Raw genomic sequence first — 25,482 nt, forward strand, 5'->3', positions numbered from 1 at the left:
GACCAAACTGCTATTTCATCCATGAAAATTCACCCATAAAAATACTTAGAGATTTATTTGTGAACAAGTACAACCATGCCCATTTAATAAAAATCATCTACAATAACAAGAAAATACTTGCATTTAGTATGTGTACAATGTCTATAAGGATCCCAAATATCACAGTGAATAAGATCAAAACAAGCATTAGTACTACTATGAGTTCGTCCCGGAAAAGAAACTCTGGATTATTTAGGGAACTGACATACATCACAAGATTCCAATACATTGTCATTGTGAATACTAATACTAAATATTTTCTGTAATACTGAGAGGGATAAATGGCCTAATCTTTTGTGTCATGTCTTATATATGAATTCTATGTCTGCATTGTGTTTGATATATTGCTCGAGCCAATTGACTCGTGTTGTGATATCTGTAACAATACCATATCTCATTTTAAATCCTTAGCTTTGTGCATTCAAAAGAAAAATCCCTTGGCTAGGCTTTACTTGACTTGTACCCCATTCTACGGGTAATAAAAAGTCGCTAAATTGGTGATAGGTCAGAAAATTACAAGCTATAACCGAGGAGGTTTCTGGTACTTAATTTCTCCACTAGTTTAAATCAATCTTTTTAGCATACATATAGACATAAAACTTTAAAGTATAAACTGATACTTCTTTCTGTGCTGTCACAAATTTTCAACTGAAATTCACAGCCCTTCAAAAGCAAATTCAAATGTAAGAAACGATTAATCACACAATAAACAAACAACTTTGATCTGGAAACAACTATGCTGACGTTGACGAAATTTCTGATAAATGTTCGCCTAACCAATGTCACTCCATAACATTTCACCAGCTTTTTCTATCCATCTTTTTTTTTACCTGCAACCTGGAAGGGAATATGTTAAAAAATTGTAGAAAGAAATAACTGCATTTGAATATTAGCTGTTTCTAATATGACAGCTATAACGAGAGCTAAGAGGACAAAATGACCTGCATGCAATGAGCTTGCAACCCTAGTTACTGCTCCTTATTACAGTATAACACAAACACACTTGTTTTGCTTCGGATCACTTGGCACTTTCTTTTCTGTTTCACAAGAAAACGACACTTTGATTTAATCACACGACTCAACCAACCAGATTGAATGTGAAATTTCCAAAATCATGTCAAATATAAAAATATACTTTACGTACCTTTGTCCGGAGCCGGTGGTTGGACAACAACATGCATGGTAGTAACTCCGCCTGGAATATCACCTAAAGGGCTCCTGCATTCTCCTACTGTTCTGTTGTTCTCCAATATTCTTCCAGCACTAATTAACTTGACATCTTTCACCGTTCTTGGACCATTTTCCCTTTCTGAAAAAAATGATAAGTCTTGATGAGTAAACACAAACTCTTGAGTCTCTGTGACATCAGAAAAAGCTATTACAAGATTACTGTCTTTAACACAAGAGAAGCATCATCTGCTACCTAGCAAGAAAATCATTGCAACAGTCATTTAATTTTCTAATTACTCAAAACTCCAATCCACTTAGGAGAATTCAGCAGAATAGTGAATAGTTATGTTCCATGAAAAATTATTTTATTCACACAACAATTTGAAGAAAAATGTCGAAGACTTGCATTTCTGGCATGACTGATATACTATACTGCAACATAACTTCTCAAATGCAAGTTCTTTGAGCAGTATAATATAACAAACAACTAATAATTAGAATAGTTGAGGCCTGAGGATGTAATGCTAGGAAAAAGCCTGATTGGGAAAAGTGCAGCTCTTCCTAACAGTAGAATACTCAATTAAACAAAAGTTAGTGCCTGCTTAGAATTGTTTTCAATATATATTTATTTTATAATTTTTGTTATTTCTATATAAATTTTTGTTATTTCTATATAATTATCATATATTTACAAATATTGTAACACTGGAATAAAAATAATCCAAGCTCCACTTTTGAATTAGGGGTCAATTTGAGTGGAAAAACTACGAGAGCTTGTAATTCCAACGTCTAAAGTAGTATTTTATATATTAGAGAATTTTTTTTTTCTTATTTTTTACTCAAGTTTCTACCCTTAAATCTTTTCATAATCTTTTTAAATTTTTTTACTAATTGTATCAATTAGGCCAATTTTTGACCGATTAAACAGATTTTTACAAAGAAAAAACAATTTTTGACCCGACTTTTTGCATAATCGAGTCAATTAGTCAACGTCTAGCGAACAATCCCGGTATTTGTTTCTTACGACTTTCAATATGTTTTCCTGCTTCTGTCTTCTGATTTCTTCGTCTTCCTTTTTATTCCTCTCCTTTGCTTTCCTCACAATTTGTTAAAATATAATCGGAATTCCTTCATTAAGTGATACATAAATATTGATCCCATCACACCTGCGCTGTGTACAGCCCTAGCTTCCTTCAATAACTCCTAATCCTAAAGCAGTGTCAAGGGACAAGGATAAGATAAACAAAAGCAAAAAAATCTCAAGCACCGCGTAGCCTTTAGCAACCAGTTTTCTAGTGAAGAAAAAGGAACTGTAGCGTTAGCTCATGAAGTAAAATCTTATGAACCAATATTTTAAGTATCCAAAATACAAACAATTGTAAGGGGCAATTCATATATAATCTAGCATTGATATGGTTTAGTATCGTTATTAAAAAAGAGATAATTTACAAATGACCAACTAAATCAAGGCGCTGTCTAATATCCCAACTTTCACCGAATCATCTCAACTCACCACCAGTGCTCATAAGCATGAGTGATTTCTAGTTACTCTTCTTAGGTTGGGATTAGTATAAGGAAGCAATTCTGCTTTGATTGTATTGTGCTTGAATATGCACAATTAAAGTCAAGTCCCGATATGATTCGTAATATCAATACATGATAAAAATTGAATGAGAAAAATATGACGAATGCCAAGAGATTAGCCATGATAAGTAATGTGCTTAGTGGCATAAAAAAATAGGTTAAACTAGGTCGTATGTCCACCTAAATAAGTTATTTTATGTAATGTTTAATTGAATATAATAACTAGTTTATTGGTACCAATCTTTGCTGCATGAAAAACTATATAATGCAACTGGTGCACCACGTCAGCATATTGAGTTGCTGTATGAACCTCTCGCATAAACCGTGTAAGGCAAATGAGAATACATGAATCAATATACAGATTAAATCTTTCCTCCTCTAATTAGGTGGGTAGAAAGTTACTTTGTCTGATCTCTCTCTATATGTGAGAGATCGTGACATCACATAAGCATGATGACCCCAGTACACAGTTTAACTCTTGGTGCACCAATCAGGGTTATTTCAAGAACTTCCATATTCCTGTAATTACACTCCAAAAGATTTATCGTTGCTTCGTAGGATTAGCCTTACTATTTGAAATCTATATGACTTCATAAAAGATTCGGTATCAAGCATGCAACTTGTTAGTTGTTACTATGTAGTTTTTTAATTAGGTAGATTCAGTAGCCAAGCATGCTACTTGTTGCTATGTAGCTTTTTTAATTAGGTAGACTCAGTAGCCAAAGATGCCACTTGTTGCTATATTGCTTTCTTTATTAGGTAAGGACGAATTTCTGGGCTAGGACAAACTCCCTTCTACAATTTTATCATGGTAGCAGAGGGTCAGGAGCCATTTTGATTACATCTAAAAAAATGAACATGAAAAGGGGGTAGTAACAATTTAACAATGGCAGTGGCAAATAATGTTACCCTAAATAATGTTACTGAGCATATCCTTCAATCTAGAATCTAAAACAATATTAACTGCTTACTGCTTAGCACCTAAAATGATGGATAAAATAGTAACTGCAAATAAGTCAAACTTTAGCCACATTTTATCAGAGTGATGTCACGCTCTGCAGTCTCAAGTAATAACCGATCTAATGTTCTAGTATTTTGTTTGAAACTCAGTGAAACACATAGGAATACAATATTCAGAAGTGATTCTTGTCGAGGGTAAGTAGAATACAACACACCACCACTAACGAGTAATAACATGACTAGTAGATGTAGATTGTTAGTTTTATCAATAATGATATTAACATCCTGCAATCATGATTTTTATAATTACCTATATATGAAAAAGTGATGCATTTTTAACATTATACATATGTAATTATCTTTTGCTCAGCATAACTATTATGTCTTACATACATGAGCCATGCTCCCAAGTTCCGGAATAAACATATCATAAACAATTAACTAACGCCACTGGAACTAATATCACTAAATGTGAAAAGGCAACAAAACCATTCTGTAGAATTTGTTTAAAGAGTTGCTACCTGTATCTAATTTCTCTACACATAAACAGACTATAAGCTGTCTAAAAAAAAAGTAAACTGAGGTTACCTTTTGGCCATTGAGCAAGGATGCTCTCCTTCAAGTTTGCAACACTTGCAGCAACAGGAAAACTCTTGGGACCAATATCCGTGCCATCTATCAATCTGAACTTAATCTCAAGCTGATCCTGAACTCCAGACATCTCTAACTCACTTTACAAACTATCCCTACACGAAACTCGTAGTCAAATCTTCACTTAAGTTAAGCCTCTTCCTCCGAAACACCAAAACAAAATGATTTTCAACTTTAGGGTCTACAAACTGAATTCAGAATCATATCATCCCCTATGCTGAAGTCTTACAATCTGTACATAGTTACAAAACAACAGCCAATGAGTTGTTTCCAATAAAAAAAACTTACAGATTGTAAAGCAGGAAACAGAACATTTATTAAAAAGGAGGAAATACCAAGATATGATCAAGTTGTTTCTACAGGTAGAAAGAACAATAAAAACAAGTTAAATAGAACCAGTTTTGCAACCCCACCACTTTATATTGATTCTCTAGTGGATAAAAAAGAATGGAAGAAAACAAAGTATACAGAAGTAGGATCTGACAGCTAATTCCACCAAAATATATCACTACCAAATATCTTGCAAAAGCCTTAAAATTAAATTTTTGAATAATATCTTTCTTTAAAATAGTAAAAAGAAAATCAAGAACAAGCAAAGATCAAGACTTGGCCAATAAAGCGCGGTTGAGCTCTTGTCCCCTTGTGAGAAGGTCAAGAATTCGACTTGACCTGTGTGTGTGTAATTAATTAACAAAAGAAAAAAGATCAAGACTTGAACTTGAACTTGAGTTGGGTCACCTCAAAATCAATCAGAAAAAGGGGAATATATGTCATATGTCCATCTTTATATACATACATACATACATAACATGGAACATGGGTGTCTAATAAATCAATCAAATATCAAGATTTTCAATACTAAAAAGGGTGCAAGTAAATAAAACTTACTCGGTGATCTGGGTGGGTCTCTTTTTGCACAAAATTGAGGAAGAAGGAAAGGGAGAAGAGACCAAAGAAGTCAGTAGGATAAACTTATGTATGTATATGTAAGTATATACTCCTCTGGAAGAGAAATTACCTCAATAATAATAATGGCAAAGACCAAAAGAGAGTGAGGAAGTCATAGTCAAATGTTTGTGAACTGCCATTTATTACTTGTATCATTTTGTGCATGGTAGGCCCACCTAGGAATGCTTTGAAATTTCGTCATTATTATCATTTGTGATTTTTATGTCAGGCCCAGCCATTTTTGACTCAAAATTTATGTAAATAAAATTTAACTTAAAATATTATACGTTGTATTGTATATCACTAGTTTATAGCTCGCGCTTTGCACACGGGTATTTTAAAAATTATTTAATAAAATAAATAAATAAATTTATAATTAAAATTGAATAATATAATTCTGAAAGATTAGGTTATCTATATAATAAGTGTACTGCATCTGCATATTATGATAAATTTATTTAGGAACTACTTTCGTTACATAAGTTATTTTTATGTTATATATTTATGAAATTATTTCTATAAATACATCTGTCAAAATTTAAAGTTTAGTTCAAATTTGTATTAAAATTTAGCATAAATAACATAATTCATATTTAAAATTGTATTGCAAAGTTTCTATAATTAAAATGGGTCATAATAAATATATGGATCTTTTATAAATCTAATATGGATACCAAACCTAAAAATGGATAGTCAATTGGGTCATATTAAAGTTAAAAATTATATCCGAACCAAAATATGGATACCAAACCCTAGGAAAGGGTTATCCAGCAATTTATAATATATAGATTATATAAGAATTCTTCAAAAACATACAATGATATGTTAAATATTTGCAAAACCAAGCCTTTTAGCTATTTGTATAGTCAATAAGAACATAGATGTAAAAGTATATATATAAACTAGTCAAATTAATAAGTTTTTTCTTGTGTCAATATTTTAGTGATTAAATATTTTTCGTTTTATAAATTTGAATAGTATATAAGCTTTTGTCAGAAAAATTAAATTTATGAGGAATTAGTTGAAACTGTTTTTTTATTATCAATTATCACTGTTAGAATATTTTACATAATAAATATACATTTCTTAAATTATAATAAAAAAATTTACTAATTTACAGAGTTATTACTCTTTAACATGGTTATAGAAATCAGATGATTTTTTAAAAATTACTGATATATCGCTCAAAAATTAGTTAAAAAATATTCTGATTTAACTGATTACCGACAAATCGTATAAATTACCCGACCTTTTAAAAAATAGCCCAATAAATTATTAATTAGTACATCAATCGAATAATTTCGATTTTCAGAATTTGTAACAAAGAATTATGAATGGGAAAAGACAAGAATGAAATTAGGAAACAAATCCAAGGTCAATAAGTAAAAATAATAAGGGTTTTTTTTGTCCACAATCACACTCAAACAATTATCATGCACACTAACGATTATTATTCTGGAAATTGAGAATTATTATCGTAGAAGTTGAAATTTTTGATTGCTGGTACTTTTTGTGTACGTTGAGGTCCATCATATATATATTAAAAGATAATTAATCAAAATTTGAGAGCAACTAGTTTTAAGAGTCCAAAGTTATCTCGATCATTTCCTATGCCCAATAAAATTAGTTTTAGTTTTAAGTATTTAGGGAGAATTTCACATAAATGACATTTTCGACAGAAAAAATACCTAAAATATACCACTTTTCATATTCAACTGCCCAAAATGCCCAGATGCGCGCGAACTGCCTAAAATACCCACAAAATACGCATTTCAGGGATGCGTCTTCAACCTTTCAAATTTTAATAAAGAGTACGCATATTCCACATGCGTATTCACTTTTTGATTTAAGAAGAACACGCATGTGCAACATGCGTACTCACTAAAATACAAAAAGTGAATTCGCATGTGCCATATGCGTAATCTTTATAAAAAATTGAAATAATGAATATGCATCCCTCACATGCGTATTCAGCAGGTATTTTGGGCGTACAGTACCGCCAATTGACATTTTGGACATTTTTCCTCAAATGGTGGGTATTTTGGTTTTTCACCCTTTTGGACACTTGAATCTTAAAAATAACGTATTTTGGGCATTTTTTCAATTAAAATATCCATTTTTTGAATGTCATATGCTCAAAATGACCGAAATAATAATGAAGAATATGCAGCTAGTTTTAAGATTTTGAAATTATCTTGATCATTTCTTATGCCCAAAATAAGTAGTTTTAGTTTTAGGTATTTAGGGCGAAATTTTGCATAAAATGTCATTTTGGATATTTGAAATTTAAAAATGGTCTTTTTTAGGTATTTTCTCAATTAAAATACATATTTTTACATGTTACACGCTCAAAATGCAGGTGCACGTGATATAATGTCCTAAATATCTATTAAATACGCATTTGATCCGCATTCATTTTTTTCAAAATTTGTAAAGAACACACATGTATTTTCACTTTAAGTGAATACACATTTTCACGTTACTTATTCATACTAAATTAAAAAAGGAACACGCATTTTAAATATCTGTATTCTTTATAAATTTTGAATTATGTTTAGACAAGTATTATTCAAAACATAATTTGGAGTTATGTTTTGATTTTTTAAAAAAATAAAAAGAAAAAGAAAAGGAAAAACGAAACGTGAAACTGAGTTTTAGGTCGGTAAGAGGTATTTGAAAACGAAACATGCACTTAAATTTGTAGTTTATGTATATAAGTGGAAAATGATACCCCGTTTTAAAATAATACTTGGGACCGTATTTTTTTAAAATAATATTAAAAATCATTCTCCCCCAACTGTGACATTTGACATCTTATTCCGTATATACAGGGAATAATAGAGCATTAGTGATTTCACAAACGCTGAAGTTAAAGACCAACCGATTGTCATCTTACAAGTACAATCTACTTGTTATCAAACCCCACACCGATATAAATCTTAATTGCCACCTTCATAGATTCCAAGCACAAGAACCAATGGATGCCATGTTGACATTACCGAAGGAGGAAATTCCAAGGAAAGGGCAACATTAGTTGATAATGAAGTTTTAAATTTCTTGACAACAAATATCTATCTTTGTAAATGCCGCTTGGCAAGAATAACAACCAAGGTAAACAGCAAACTTGAATTCGAAATTATATTTTATTAAAACGAAATTATAATGTTTATCACATGCTTATAGTTACTTTGTGGATCAGTAATTTGGATAAGTATTTATCCATGAAGAACTTAGACTACACGTTCTGCACCACAAATAAATGTATTGTCAGTGATAATACAGATATTAACTATTTATCCATTAAGATCTTAGATTACACGTTCTGATTTATCCATAAGAAAGTTGATTCACATTTGATAATACAGTCAACGATTTTGTGTATAACCCCCTAATCTAGCTCATCGCGATGGTAATAGCAGAAACATATGTATCATCGACTCATGGTGCATCTTGAGCGGAAGGGCGGTAAAAGAATAAAATCACAGTCAAGAACTTCCAAGAACATAAATGGTAAAACTCAGATATTGTCAATATTGGGAAAAAGAATTTTCTACAAATTTCCAATGTTTCTCGTAAATTGTAAACAAGATGTACATATACCCTAACAATGTTCCGCAACTAAATGGGACATGTAATGAAGTACTCCCATTTGCTACCACCTAAATTCAACAATAATGATATAAAATAATATAGAGGGGCGAATTCATGGTGTGACAAGAAAAGAAAACCAAAAATGCACCGAGAACTTCATTCTGAGGCTATACCTGGGGCAATCTGCATCCTATCTTTCTTTTTCCGATAACCAATGTGTGCCCGTGTAACCAAAAATTATTTCATTATATGCTCTAAGATATGGGGAGAAACCTACCTCTGGAAGACTCAAAGGAGTGTCCTCTCCCTAATTGAAAAATAGGTAGGCAGACTTTTATGTTACAGACTGAAAGAATGAATTGTCCTCCGTGCTAATGATGCAGGTCTTCTTCTTCCAAAATTGAGGGGTCAGCAGCAAACCAAAATCTTGATCGGATGCTTCTGGCCAACTACCAATTATCTGTACCTCATCTCAACTGAATATTGACAGTATTCTCTAGCTGCAAATAAAAACTTTACGAAACTCCATATGCTTTCAACTGTACTCTCTTGTCCGAACACCCTTCAATTAATTTTAGTACTACTCCATTATGTGGCAATTCCTGATAAAATCATTTGAGTAGTTGATGTGCTTTGTCCAGAAAGGTCTTAAATGGTCAAAACCTATTTCTAGCCAAGGTTTTGCCTGGCCATTGTAGTGGATTACTGCAGCCTTTTGTATACTGTCGATATTAGTCTTGTTCTGATACCCCAGACCCAGCATGTGCCATGAGGGATCTATAGGGTGGACATGACCTTTAAATGCTATTAGAGCAGGAGGAAGAGTTCCAAGCTTCCACATTGTAAGATTCGATTTTAGATTCTGCAAAATAAGGATGAGAAATAGTGTTACCTAGTAAATTCCACTCTTTGATCACAAAGATATGATAGGTATAAATAAAGTGGACAGGATTTAAACAAAGATTGCTCATACATATACACACATCAATCTCAACTTTTAAGCCGCCACACCACTAAGAGGATGCACATCTCTGAAACTACTGTGTCAAATTCAGAAGGGTTATCTCATTTCACTAACATTAAGAAAATACATATGCTCCTTTGGAAAAAACAATACAAAAAATACAGGATTCATCATCTTTTTGTTGTAGAGCTCAAGACACGCGGTTAATTTCAATTTTAAAAGAAATACTCCCTTTGCCACACATTACTTGTCCACTTAGACTTTTGCAAGTATATTAAGGTGCATTGGACACATAGTCCCGATTATTATTATTTAAATTTTATTTTGTAAATAAATGTTTAAATATTAACCTTTAATTTACAAAAAAAAATTATGTAGCTGTGTGTTCAATGCATCTTAAAATACTTAAAAGTCAAAGTGGACAAGCAATTTGTGACAGTGGGAGTAAATGATTCTTATTTCTAGACCCTGCATTTGCTTTAAATGAAGGACAGATACCAAGCAGAAGCATGCATGATATAGTAAGATATGGTCGTGCATAGAAATGTAATGTCGTAACATATAAATTTATCCATCTAATTGAAAGTAACTGTTTACTCTGCATTAATGCTTTACACAAAAACCAGAATGAGGAATAATTAACAAGAGTTCAGAATTATTAATGCATGTGAGTATGTTTGTGTTTACCTCCTTCAGCCAAGTGTGGTATTTGTCTCTTATATCAGTCTTTCTCCATGCACGTAAGTCAAATATATTCATTCCATAAGCCCACGCACATTCATCAGGATTCAAGTTATTTGATATGAGCGGATGAGAGAAGTTAAAATAATTCTTTAACCGCTTAGACATTACCCACTCATCCTCACCTTTACAAGTTTCAACAGCTCCATTGACCTTTCCACCAAGGTCAACTTCCCAGAGGGGAGACAAATCACGCTGTATTACAACATCATCATCCAAAAAAACCACCTTTTCAAGGTTAGGGAAGAGCTGCACCAGGTGGGGAAATATATAAGCACTGGTGAACAGGAAGAATAAAGACAACTTAAGAAACAGAATTATCAATAGTAAGCCAGACTGTTAATGCAACACATCAGAAGCTAACTATGTAATCAGTTATTATAAGCTATACATGTGAAGTTAATTGCACTGAACCCCTTGTTTCTCTATTCATTACTAAGATTTCCTTATTTACTCAAAAACTAATTCATGGCTAAAAGGGATGCCCCAATCAATACCCATCAAGCTTTGGCTCAAAACAAAGCTTAAATTGATTCATGAAAGTGTTCTAAGATTTTTAGTACTTAAGAGAGAGAAACAGGTGGTTTGACACACAACTGGTTACCTCCGGCAAATATATGCGAAGATGATTAAGCAGTGAAATGTATTTTGGGCTTCTGGCCTGTAACTTGGATGCAAATGTTCTTGGAGTAGTTTCACTGAGATTGGCCCCTGCAACATGATTCCCGTGGTAGTAATTCCGAATTCCAAAATGGCTTTCCACAGCTTCGAGAACTGGTACATTCTCCCTAGTTAACCATTCAAACTGATGAACACCTTTAACCTCAACAATTGCTGGGAATACGGGATTCAATGCAAACCATGAGTGCATTCCCGCATAAGTTTTCTTGTCAGTAATGACATGGAATACAATCTTTTCAGGCTTCAGAGATGACTTGACAGCAGAAGCGACCACAACCGAAGCAGCCAGAATGTTATCAGTTGACAAGACGAAGTGATGATAGGAATTGTCAGAAAGGACAGGAAGTAATTCGGGCGACGGTAACTGCCTGCGTGCATGAGCATTTGAAGAGTACTCATCAGTCAAGCGGAGAGATAGGCAATGAATTCCTTTGGGAACAGCACTAGCGGCAAAGTGTTTGTTTGTTAGTTCAGCAAACTTTGAGATTCTAGTCTCCTTTTCAGCTCTCTCCATCTACAAAGAAAAGTTCAATTAGCTATTGATGCAATTGCAAAATAAGTCGATCTGCATTGTAATAAACAGTTAAACACATATTTTCTCTGTTGACACTACTCAGATTTATATACTGTGGATGAATCTCAACACGATCATAAGAGGATGACTAGGCCACTCAAAGCAATACTTTGCACTTCACAAATTAATTTGACAGAAAAAACATAGTGACAACTATATGTGACCACAAAAGCTATGGGCTAGAATAAGGCCAACAAATTATAAGTTGTATTGTAACAAATATAGCTACATCAATAAATAAATTAAATCTGATAAATAGAAGTAAATTCTTGCTTTACCAAAAGCCTCCAACATAAGTTTCATATAGTTACTCTTTAGGCAAATAAATAATCACTTTGCTTCAGTTCTCTACTTGGACCACTGTGTGTGCATAAGGGTGTTCACACAATTAACTATAGTCTCACGATCACAACACAAGATTTCTACTGAATTTGATACAAGAAATATTACTGGGACTAGACATAGAAATCTCAATAATGTCTATTATGAAATATTTATATAAGAATGGAGAGGTAGAGAAACAGAGAACTACACTAACACAACTAGACCTTGCACCAATAGCTACACTACATTATTTCCGCCGCATGGAGCCTATTGCACTAGTTCCTCTTATATATATAATTTTTTTAAAGTATCTTTAGTAAAATGGTTTCTTTTCAACACTTAGTTTTTGCCTGACACTGAATCTTGATAGCTCATATTACATACAACTCTTCACCGGAAAGATTTACAACAAAGATATACCAGAATGTAAGACAGGTGTGTGTGTATATATATATTAAAAACATGAAACTTACCATTCCCTTCAAAATCATAGCAAACTCCTTTGCATTGTATTTTTTGCTTTTCATTTCAGAAACAAGTTGACTAAATGTATGGGGAAGCTTCAAGTCATTTGGGACTGCTTCAGAGTTCACCTGATTTAGAATCTTGTAGAAGTCTCTAACCAACTTCTGCAGCCACATAGTAATTCAAATTTAGTTTTATATAAATGTGCAGAATGATTTTTTAGGGCAAGACTACAAGTGTGACGAGTAGAGAGTAACATGTATATTATAATGGAGGTGAAAGATCATTTACCCCAGAATCATCAACCCTGCCAAGAAGTCTTGGTCCCAACCGCCTGCCTAAGCAATCTGAAAATTGGACAAAAGAGGTTGGGAGATATCAATTGTATGGTCAATATAGACATGTTAACTCACGAAAAAGAAGTAAAAAAATTAATAAGGAACATGGGCATCAATAATGGCAGGAAAGAGTTTGAACCCTCAATCTTGCGGTCAATGGAGTTCGTGGGAAGGGTACAAGGCTAAAGCTCCAAACATTACATACAGGGGCTTACGAAATGACACCCAGAAAACAAATTTTGTACAAATATTTTTAAAAAACGTAACACATTTGAAAACAAATATATAATAAAAAAACTGAATTGATATACATTCAGTATACTTTTTACCCAAGTCCATTCAATGTAGGGGACGAACTGCTGGAGCAGTTATTGGATAAATCGCTAAGTGTTAAACTATACCCCCTAACTAAAAGTGGGCAACTGTTATTATTCTAAGTTATTGATGAAAGGTACATTTAACAAGATTTTTTTATTAGACTTATGGGAGATAGAAATAATGATAACAGGTCGGCGGCATGAGTCTTGAAGAAGAAAGGAACCTTTGGTGAGCAGAAAATGGGATGAAACTCAAAACATGGAATCATGCAAACTCAAACAAATAACTTAAAACATATAATGCAAACTTATAATGATATTACTGACAGCATTTACCCATTATCATTCAATACTTTATGCAACCCATTAAAAAGAGAGGGACGGGGTAGAGAATCTAGTACTACTTAATAAAATACTGTATGAGAACTGAAATCATAAAAATGAGAATTCACTACTATGCCGCTTTATTATGAATTCACTACTATGCCGCTTTATTAATATGAGAATTACAAGCATTAAAATCAGCTTCGACTTTCAATCACTAATCATGTTAAAAGAAGATAGAACTAATCAATTAGTAAAACAGAACTATAACACCTAGTACATCTAAATATTCGAATCGAAAGCAAACCGAAGCAAACACAAATAGATCAAAGTAAATACCAGAACTAAACATCTTCAGATCCATCAAACAACACAACGAAGCTCAAAATCAGATGCCGGAAAAAGAAACAATCAGGCAACAAATCACCAACAGTGACAAAAAAACAATAGGAATTCAACATTGCATTGCTAAATCAAACTAAGATCCAGACACAATTATAAATCTCAAACCAATCCAGATATACACATAACAACAAACAGAACAAATCACAAAAAAAAAAATCAAAAAAATGAAGGAAATATGGAGAGAAGTCGAGACTAACCGAAAGAGGAGCACTTATTGACGCTGCCTTCAAGCGTGACGAGAGCAGTAAGAATGAAGACAAAAGGCAAAAGAAAAGCTAGAATGAGAATAGTATGAAAGAGAGTACGATAAGAGATATGACGAGCTGCGACCTTGATCTTCATCAAGTCAATAAATCCATTGGTGCTCGATATTGTTATACTTCTCATACTAGGTGATAAGTGCAGCTGCATCTCTCCCTCTCCTCCTCAAACCCTAATTTCTTATTCAATTCCCCTTTTTCAATACTCCTCTTGCTCACCATCAGATCCGCCACCGCTATTCAACGATCCTGATTCAATCCCCTTGTAATTATTGTTTTCGCAACAGCTCCACCGACGAGTTTTTATTATTAAACACCAATGCATCTGAGCAGCATATGTATAAATAAATAATATTGTAATTTGTATTCACGAATCTAGGGTTTGTATTGTGTATATACACGGGGAAGCTGAAGCAATTGTGTGTGTGTGTAGGTGAATTCAAATATGAATCAGAGGTACCTTCTGTCCTTTTTCTCTCTAGAGAGATTGAATGCAGAGAGAGAGGTGGTATTTCTTCTCTCTTATTTTTTGTGTGTTTTTGTTTTTCTCCTTATTTGCAAAAATGGCTCAATCTCATTGGACGATCTGCTTTTCCTATTTTTATTTTTGATTTATTAAATCATGAATTACAGCTAGGATTGTAATTTTATTACTAGGTAATAATAAAAAATGTATGTGTAATTAGGGGGGTCAAAGCCGTGTTGATTGCCTAGAGAGAGAAGATGAAACAAAAGGAGAAAAGGAAATTGAGCTGAGAGAGGAGAGAGATTGAGAGAGACTGAGAGAGAGGAGAGACTAGTGGTTTGACCTTGATTTTAGGAAACTAAAGTTGTGGACCTTGTTTTTTTTTAGTTTCAAACTTGAGGATGAGATTAGATTTGTTATTTTTAGCCTCTTCCTCTCTACATACTACAAATTCTTTCAATTAATACCAAACTTTTAATAAAATCATCGCCAAGTTCCGTGGTACTTATTTATTGACAAATTACACACAGATTTGAATTTTTTTTATATACGGAATGTTTTCTTCTGTTTTAATTTAGAATAATGTTAAGTACTCCAGATTCCCCTAAGAATCAAATACAAATGGAAAACAAATTAATTTTTTAAAAATAATAAGATTAAAACTCCGTGCGCCTTTGTCCAGATTTCAAAAGATTTTGACTTGAAATCATTAGCTTTGCATTTTTTAGGATATATTTTCTTTACATGAGTTTATTTACAAAAATACAATTTAAACAGTAATTTAAATTATACAATCTAAACTATATATAAACTATTACATAGTCTTTTATTTAAAATGACTGGATAAATACATATCATATTATCTCATGTCATTATCTGTTGGCTTACGAAAATAAATAAATTTAAGAATGTGAGTTTGAATGAATACTTTAGTTCATGCTTGTAAAAATCGATAATCGTACTAATCAGTTTAGGTACAAATTAGAGATTAATCAGTAAATCTGAGATTTATTGGAGTGATTAATTGAATCAAAAATTGGATATATTTAAATATTTTAATAATATTTAATATGTTTATCCTAACATTTAATTCAAAAATAATTTATAAATATTAATCAGATTTCAAAAATGAAATCGGTATTGTTTTAAAAAATTAATTAAAATTTAACTAAAAATTCGGAAATTTTAAAACTGCTTCTGCTTGTTAATTTGTTTACGATTCAAATCACTCAGTCGGTATGAGTGATATCATGTCATTTAACTAGGGTCTAGTAATTGGTCAATAAAAATCAGTTACGTGGTCTAAATCAGCCTAGAATTATTTATCCAAGCTGATGTACAAGTATTACTTTTCTAATTACAAAAATTAAAAAAGTAACAGTGTACAAATAGTTTATTTGAAAGACTGCAATAACCATTTAACAGAACAAGGAAAATGTGACTTATTAAAAATGGGCATGAGACGAACCAGATGCAATTGAGTGTCTTGCAGGATTTGTTAGCTGGCCATCTTTCCCTCTCAGTTTGGATCCCAGAATTGATTGCATCATCAACAATTTTTAATATTCAAATCCTCCAATTAATACCACAGATCTACTTAATTATGTAGCGTAATTTTTAGGCAGCTGCCCAAATATTTTCATAAATCATTTGTACCATTACTTTTTTAAATACTATGCTAAAGAAAATCTTTGGACTCCTTCATATTCAAATATGGGTTGTATTATATTTAGAATATTTAAATTTAAACATTACACTATTTATATTAGGGTTTTGGTCCACAACCCCAGGTGGTTGTAGTAACCACCTTCCGCATATCTCCCGTAATGTTTCATTGTAGCCTAGATACTGGCACATTGATTCGATGCAACAATATTTTCGCATTGTTTCATTGCAACAGCGCAATGAAACAATGAAGCAGCTATTTAATTTCTTAAATAACAAAAAATTATATTTTAATGATTTAATTTGTTTCCGATAATAACGGAGTTAAAAAGTATATAACTAATTTGAACAACAACTTGTTTCTTCTATATTTACTAATTTTATTACTACTTCCCATTTATATTATCAATTGTATAATGAGTTAAGAATTTAAAATTTAATTAGATATATAATCGGAAAAATAATTAAAATATTAGTTTTAATGAAAAAAATAAAAAAACGCAGATGATAACTGAAATGTATCAATGTTATGATTGTTTATTGATCGTGTCGTCTTCCGAAGAGCAGACATAACCTGTCTCAAGATAACCTGGTCCATCTGCCAACGAGATAACCTGTCCCTCCGCAGAGCAGACATATCAATAGGATCATCTGGAATATGTTGCAGCATACCGAACTGTCTTAAGACTCTGTCCAACATGACATACTCGACAATCTCGAAACAAATAAGTGGAATACGACCGAGACTCATATACGAAGCATCCATCAGGTCGACATCATACTGCTCCTCAAAATAGTCCACCACATCAAAGAATAACCGATAAGGCTCCCATGTCAACCAACTCATCTCAAATCGGTCAAAATCCCCTCGGTACTGACCTATAAGCAAAACAATAAGGGAACATATGAAATTGGATAGTTCAAAAGCATGCAAATGTTTATTCGAAGGAGAGTTCAAATAGTAAATATGCAAAAAAGAACAGTACCTGTATGGTGGTGAGGGTTCTCCCTCCGATCAGGGTTCGGCTCAGCCCATGCCAAAGCCCTCGGCCAAACAAGCTCCACCCCAGGTGCAATCTTAGGAGCACCAGGTAACAACCTCTCGTGTGCCCACAACATCAGCAGCATCGTGCATCCATTAAGTGATGTTGCATTCTTATGAGCAACCTTGGTCAAACCTCTAAACAAATAGCTCAATACAGCAGCTCCCCATGCATACGATTTAATCCGAGGTGAATCCTGGATGAGCTGTAAGTACCTGCGACAAAGGAAATACAGAGTAAGTAAGAATACAGGGCAAAATAAGGGCATGATAATAAATGAGAATACAAGAATTATAGTGTCAAATTGAAAATAAATGAGAATACAGAGCTTCATATGCAAAATCAACAAAAAAGGACAAGTGAAGGACTAAGATGCTATAAACTAAAATTTAAAAACTGAAATGCAACAAATACAAGTAAATACCTCAGATGCACGGTATATCGACTCGATGAAGGAAACAATATGCCCCCAATGATGTATAAAAGATAAGTTCGTGTGTAAACCACAAGATCCTCTTCTAGCCCCCCTCTGGTAGCTCCGCATATCGTTCCCTTCATTTGTAAAGCTTGACCCCGTCCCTATACATATCTTTACGCCCCACCTCATCCAATCTTGCATCCTGCCATTCCCTCATCCAATACGCCTTCGGAGCGTCAAACTCCCTATGAGTAATTGGACGACCCTTAACAGGGAGGCCCGTAATCATGTATACATCCTCGAGGGTGATGGTCAACTCACCAAATGGAAAGTGAAAGGTGTTAGTCTCTGGCCTCCACCTGCAATTGCATTCATACACAAACATCACAAACATTGCCAGTGACGATTCAAATAAATGAGAAAATTGATTACAAATTAGTACCTTTCCACTAAGGTCGTTATCAAACGAATATCGTTTTGAGGAACTGAACGATTGTTCGTGAAAGCCGAGAAACCTCATTGGCTCAGCAACTTACGTCGGGGATCCGAAAGTATCCACTGTTGATGATTAGCTGTGCACTGCCGTACATCCAGCTTATCCCGCACACCTCCCGCCCATATGGCAGTACTAATATGATCATCCTGCATCGTCAGGAGTGATCCAACAATAGGCCCACACTCATTCTCCATAGTAACTGCAAAGTGCACAATAAAAAATACTATATAATCCCAACTTAAACACGAAACATTTATAGAACCGTTATTTTCTATTTTAAGTCATACCGAAAAATCGGCATGACTCATTCGTTTATAAGCTAGCCACAACCAATCAATCAATCAACAAACATTCCATCCACTGTCTAATCACAATAACATATATCAACTTACTATGCCAAACAATTACTAGTACATTTCGAACCATTAATTAGCACACACGAGTCAAATTACTACTAACCAAATTCACAACAACGTAATCCAAATAATTCGAATTATATCAGCTAGGTTACAATTTTGTATTCTGCATCTTTTATACTTGGCATTCTTAAGATCATAGCATAATACCCAGACCTGAAAATTAAACATTACATAATTGAAACAATGAGAACAATAAGTTATAAATCATACAGCCATACACAACACTCTTGCAGCACCATAGGAGGTAGCACAAACCACCAGTAAAAGCATATCCTAATCTCAAAACTTCATCGAGTAAATTGAATTATAACATATCACTAGAAAAACACATAAATATAACTCCAAACAATCTGAATCACGCAATTATTATAACAATCTCACCATATGGGGCAACAATGGGTCATTGCGGCAGTATATAACTATGTGTATGTATACGTGTATGTATACGTGTGTGTAGATGATGAGAATCATACCTAAGTAGCTGAATCGCCGGAGTAGATGTTGAAATCGCTCGAATTCACCTGAAATCGCCCGCTGCTTTTGGAATTAGGTTTTTGATATTATGAAATTAACAGAAATATATAAATACAAAATATATATATAAAAACCAAACAATAAATAAATTAGCAATTTAAACATCAATTAAAATTATTTATATATTTATTATCTATTATTTTACAATTATTTAAAAATAAAACTAAATTGTTTCCAGCAATGAAGCATTGCGCAAGCCGCATTGAGTCAAAACTGGTGTGCTCCCGCAATATAACAATGCGTAACCCGCATTGAAGCAACGCTACTATGCTTCTGCAATGTAACAATGCAGCGGGTGGTTATTAGAATCACCTGTGGCTGTGGAAGGGCACCCATATTATTCTGCACTAAATACTGTGATATCATGATTTTTATATAATATCATATTTTGTATTACACGGTAATATTGTCATGTAATATGATAAGTTAGAAATATATGTATATTATATCATGTACGAGCATAATTTTTTACGTATATAAAATTTGGGGCAAATATAATATTTAAACTTGTACATAATGAAACTTTTTTTTATCATAGGATATCCGTAGTCACTACCGTTCGAGTGCGCACTTGATAAATTTCATGTACTCACATAATAGTCTGCAAATCACGTGAACCAAAATAAACCGTATTTAAATGACACACTCTAACTCAGAAAATATAATCATAAATTTTTCTTCCCCATGAAATTTGAACCGATAACCAAGAGGATAGTTATCCCCTTTTAATCAATTAAGGGGAGCCCGGGCACGATGAAACTTTTAATTTGGCAAATGTAAGAAGTTTTTTACCTATAAATTGTCGTTTAATTTGATGTTATCCTAGACGGCATCGACAACATGTTTTGCCTTGACTAGGCATGCACTCATGCCTGCGACATAAAAACGAGGACCGAGTTGAGCCTGCCATTCAAGCTAAAGTTCTTGCAACAAATGTACCTGCATGTTAAACATACAGATTACAGAGTACTATTTGAATGTGAGACTGCACTTTCTTAAAAGGAACCTTAGGGTAGCCATGTCAGGAGAAAAGGTACCACCAAGTTTAATTTTCATTTACTACAACAACAAAATGAAACAATCATGTTCAAATCCGTAATCCAACCAACAAAAAGTAGATGCTTAACTATCGTTATTCGTTAAGCTCTAGGAGATCCAAGGAGAGGCCAACAGAGACGCCTGACTTATGAGAAATTTTTTAAATAATTTTATTAATAAATACCAATATTATGTCGAAGTGCTCCCATTAAAAATAAATAAATGCTTCTACAGGGTTTGTATTTTTGCAATAATCTATGTTAAAAATTAGGGGTGTACGCGGTTAATTTTGATGCGGTTAAAAGGTCAAAATCGCATATCAAACCACATACAGCGGATTTCTTAAATTTCCAACCTCATTCGTATTTGCGGTTGCAGTTAATCGCGACATTTTCAACCGTGTGGTTGCGGTTGGTACTGATCGACTTGTGATCTATCAACTTGTATAATAAATGACAAATAAAAATAACCCATTATAATTATACTTATCAAATTTTAGAAATTTATAAAAATAAAATATACCAGAAGAGTACAAATAGTTAATGCAAATTATACATGGTTGTTTCTGTGTTTGATGATATATATTATATCCCAAAACCCCAAACTCTTTATCCGTTAATTTTTATATATGGTTATTTTTGCGTTTGATGATATATATTACTCTCTCTATCCCTCCCGTTTGTTTACACTTTCCTTTTTTGGATGTTCCTTCCAATTGTTTATATTTCAAAATTTTTCCAAAAATAGTAATTTTTTTTATAATTTTTAAAATAATTACATCCACTACTTCCCTCCACTATATCCACTTTATATATATAATATTAATCGGTCCCACTACTTTACTCATTTTTTCAACTTTTCTCCACTACTTTATCATTTTTCTTAAACTCCGTGCCCGACCCAAATGTAAACATTTGGGAGGGACGAAGGGAGTATATCAGTCTCTTCCAATTGTTTATATTTCTAACGAAGTGTCCGGCACGCATTTTAAGGTGCATAAAAAGTATAGTTATGTAACTTATTTTTACAATTTTCTTTTTTCTGAATAAAAGTTGAATGTTTTAATTTTTATTCAGAAAAATAAAATTGTAAAAAAAAATTACAGAACTATATTTTATATGCACCTTAAAATGCGTGTCGGACACTCTCTGAAAAATGTAAACAATTGAAAGGGACGGAGGGAGTATTATATAATATATATTTAGTGGTTTGCAATTGCGGTTCGACTTTTGCGATTATTTAAAAATCAAATCCGCAGTCAATACACGAATATGCGGGTTACTGTAATTTCAATTCGTATTCGATCCGCATTTTACGTTTATTCACAAAGAGCGGTGCGATTGCGAGCGATTTGTTTAATCGAGCGAATTAACTGTACAGCCCTACTAAAAACTACTCCCTCCGTACCTCCCAAATATTTATATTTGGGTGGGGCACGGAGTTTATAAAAAATAATAAAGTAATGATAAAAAGTTATAAAAATTAGTAAAGTAGTGGGACTGATTAATGTTATATGTATAAAGTGAGTATAGTGGAGAGAAGTAGTGAATATAGTTATTTTAAAAATTATAAAAAGTTTACTATATTTGGAAAATTTTGAAATGTAAAATATTGGAATAGACATTCTAAAATGGAAAGTGTAAATAAATAGGAGGAACGTAGTGAGCATGATATAAGATATTTATAGTTCCCCCATTAAAAAAACTGTTTTGAATTCCCCACGGGTTAAGCTCACGGACGATATAGAACCAACTAATAATAAAGCTTGACGGAAAGGCAGTCTTACTGTCTTACACCATGCATTTGACAAGTTTAACTTGATGATGTTCTGAGTTCTGACCAGGGGGTTGTATAAGCTGTAATCCAGAATCAGTTTAGTTAATTGGCAATTCGCACATAAACAAGTTAGGACTGCTACCTCATCTCCTCGTTCTTTGGAAATAAAAAGTGTTGCTCTCTTCAATTATTTGCTTTTCTCTCTCTCTCTCTCACACACACACACAACACAGGAGGATACCATAATGTGGAGCTTTTGCGAGGAGCATAACTCACATTTAACAGAACATATTGCACATGGTTTGTATCAGCAAGGACCATTTAAGGGAATATTTCTGCAAATTATTATTATTATTATTTTCGAGGCAAATTATAAGCAGTCCCACCACGGAGAAATTCACATGGACCGACTTGAGTTTAATGTAGAAAATTACATATTACTACATTTTATTTTCTTCGTTTCATCAGATGGAAGATACAGTGACAGTCCCAGAAATGCAGTCACTGTTTACATTGAAAGTTATAACTAAACCATGTTTACCCTGTTTCGACGCCGGTCCATAGGCTGGTTTCAGTCGGTCGGAAGTTTCTGCGATTAGGTAAAACCTAGAAGAAACTAAAAATAAAGTGTGGAAATAGGAACCTCCTCCCCGCGTTCACATCAAGCATTACTATTTGTATTAAACTCATCAGCAGAAATTTTTAACGGACAAATGATTACAGTACATTGACCTACAACCGTCAAATGATCTGCATAAATTGAAATGAATGTATTTTTGTTTTAGTTAAAATATTGTTTATAATGAAGTTCTTGTTTACGATGAAGAAAATAGCAACTATTATTATTAGGTGTTGTTTAAAGGTAGTAATTATTCACATTAAGAAGAGGTAAAAACACTTCTGCAACGATCAAAACTCTAACCATTCGTTCTATAATTTGTATCTTTCCGTTTCAGCAGATCATTAGTCATTACTTATTAAGCAGGAGTATGATGCAGGACTTTCTCGAGGGAAAATCCTTCTGCATCAGGAAACTAAATCAAGCCCGTCTCCTTTTTGCTTATTTTTTTCTCTACATAATTCCGACCCGAGACTTCCACCCTCCAGCTGCAGAGTAATCTTCTAATTATCCCCAATTTCCCCAGGCTCAAGCTTAAATTGGGACTTTGCTTGCACCTCTCCCCGTGTTCTACATTTTCATGCATCACACGTGAACCCAGAAACACACTTCGATTGGCATCGTTATGCAGAAAAGGCATCATAGATTACTTCATAACATTTCGTAATTACGCACAGACAGATCAACAATACAAGTGTATTGATCAGCCTTAAAATTCTGCTAAAATGCTTGAATATAAAGAAATTGGACCATCCACCAAATCCACGTTGGCCAACGCCGGCAGAGCAGAAGTAAAGAAGAATTGATTTGATGCAACACCAGATTGAAAAATCTAACTAAAAAGGGTAAGAGCCAGCTTCTGGTGGCCATGCACATTCCATATATTATCATGCTCCACAAAATTATATCCTTATCAGTGGAGGAAATCAGGATCCCCTCAATGATCATAACTTCATAATCATATAAATTTCCACACTTTAACTATATGTTAACCAAACCAACTGCAACTTTAGCTCTTGTAAGAAAGAATTACTTTATGAGGTAGCCGTGTACTTTACTAGAATGGAAGCAAGAAAGAGATCCTTCAGATCGCCTCACAAATGAGACCCTATATCTTCTCAGCTCCTTCAGATGGTCTCACAAATTAGGTCTTATAGCTTCCAATATCATTTCAGTAAAAAGCACTACTACTCTTTGCTAGGCTATTATAAGAAACACATCCAATGGCACCAATAATTATATACATATAACTTACTATAAAAATTTCGTGCAGTCTCTAATAATTTAGTAAGTATAACGTATATAGCGAATATACGTGTTCTTGAAAAAAACACAAGAGCAGGTTTTAGGTGATTGGGCTAAAAAACACATCCCGGTATGCAAAAAACTAAAAAAATTGAGCCCTTCACAGTGACCAAGCCACATATGACCTGTGCGTTCTTATTGTATCTCTCTTAGAGTAATAGATACTGATTCGAAAAGCAAAAAGTATTTTAGCCTTCATCTCAAAAATATTAAAAAGCGTGCAAGACTGAAAGAATTTTTATTTGTTTCCCAGGGAGAGGAAATATTGCCACACTTTTGTCTAAGTCTAAGGCGCACATTTTCAAACACTTTACATATTTTTACAAAAATATTTCACTCTCTCGGAAAAAACCACTTGTTATTCTTTCACCAAGTTCATCTCACTTGTTATTTTCTCTCCAAGTTCTTCGCCCCACTCGTTTTCTCTGAATAAAACATGTGAGACCAGTGGTTTTGTACCTGTGAGAACTCATGTGAAGGATCCAAAATTTATAGCACTATGAACACCAAAAACCTAACTAACAAAATACTGGGACAAATCTTTGACGGTATAGACATCACATATATCCATAGACTTGCTCTCGTGCAGATTTTATCCCTTTTTTTATTAATGTACAAAATTGATGGATTAGAGATATGGTGTTCGTTCACAGTGCTTCAATATTAGACCCACCATCACGTGGTTTTTCAAGGCGCAAACCCAACAAGCCTCATATGCAAGTGAGAAAATAAGAAGTGGGAGAAAAGTATCTAGTCCGATATTAATTAGTGGCTCCTAGTTCGGCATAAGACATAGTTTATATATTGCACCATATCCAGAGATTCAAAGAGTGTGACTGATGTTTGTGTGAAAATGATGTGGAATAGAAACTACTTGGGAAAGTGTGGTAAGATTTATTTGTTTTGACAGAAGAAATGAAGAAGAATAACCATAGAGGCACCCCACCCCCCACCCCACCCCACCCCACCCCACCCTCTTTCTTTCTCTTCCTGAGATGTTAAATAATATGCAAGGAGGTGAAAAAAATGCACCATCATTTCACATGGTAATCAATAGTCCAGGATCTGTAGCCAGACGTTCAACAGTTTTGCTTTCTCCTAATATCAGCCATCTTAATTTTCTTTCTTGGGACTCTCTAAGGGCACGAGCAAGAGTATGAAATGATGATTTCACTTTTGATCGGCCAACTTAAAGCATCTTCCATTTTAAAATAGAGTAACAAGGTAGCATTCATCACACACAAATGTTGAAAATGCGGTTGGAATGTAGGAAATGGGCCTAATCTTATCATAGTTTAGTTCTATTTTTTCCCTCTTCCCTGGAATTAGACATCACTGTTGGCAATTACCTAAACCTAACTCTGCAC

At 33.5% G+C, this 25,482-nt stretch overlaps 2 protein-coding genes across 5 annotated transcripts; both read right to left on the bottom strand.

Moving 5' to 3' along the window:
- Window positions 1-513: 513 nt before the first annotated feature.
- Window positions 514-5,451, bottom strand: LOC141718450 (membrane-anchored ubiquitin-fold protein 2-like). 3 transcript variants are annotated; one of them, XM_074520837.1, is made up of 5 exons: window positions 5,293-5,451; window positions 4,342-4,636; window positions 1,184-1,348; window positions 981-1,076; window positions 514-869 (listed from the first exon to the last, which is right to left on the bottom strand). In XM_074520837.1, exons 2-4 carry the CDS (start codon window positions 4,472-4,474, stop codon window positions 1,021-1,023), a joined length of 354 nt encoding a protein of 117 aa, XP_074376938.1. In that variant the 5' UTR covers window positions 4,475-4,636; window positions 5,293-5,451; the 3' UTR covers window positions 514-869; window positions 981-1,020. The 3 variants fall into 3 exon arrangements, with proteins under 3 accessions (XP_074376938.1, XP_074376936.1, XP_074376937.1); XM_074520835.1 differs by having other exon boundaries at window positions 514-876; XM_074520836.1 differs by lacking the exon at window positions 5,293-5,451 and adding an exon at window positions 4,740-4,761 and having other exon boundaries at window positions 514-876.
- Window positions 5,452-8,856: 3,405 nt separating this feature from the next.
- On the bottom strand, window positions 8,857-14,940 carry LOC141718452 (putative galacturonosyltransferase 14). Of its 2 annotated transcripts, XM_074520840.1 has the most exons (7): window positions 14,797-14,940; window positions 14,274-14,661; window positions 12,984-13,039; window positions 12,701-12,856; window positions 11,253-11,843; window positions 10,595-10,897; window positions 8,857-9,805 (listed from the first exon to the last, which is right to left on the bottom strand). In XM_074520840.1, exons 2-7 carry the CDS (start codon window positions 14,485-14,487, stop codon window positions 9,524-9,526), a joined length of 1,602 nt encoding a protein of 533 aa, XP_074376941.1. In that variant the 5' UTR covers window positions 14,488-14,661; window positions 14,797-14,940; the 3' UTR covers window positions 8,857-9,523. The 2 variants fall into 2 exon arrangements, with proteins under 2 accessions (XP_074376941.1, XP_074376940.1); XM_074520839.1 differs by having other exon boundaries at window positions 14,274-14,900.
- Between the last annotated feature and the right edge of the window lie 10,542 nt (window positions 14,941-25,482).

The sequence above is a fragment of the Apium graveolens genome, chromosome 4, assembly GCF_009905375.1.
Source record: "Apium graveolens cultivar Ventura chromosome 4, ASM990537v1, whole genome shotgun sequence".
Taxonomy (NCBI): Eukaryota; Viridiplantae; Streptophyta; class Magnoliopsida; order Apiales; family Apiaceae; genus Apium; species Apium graveolens.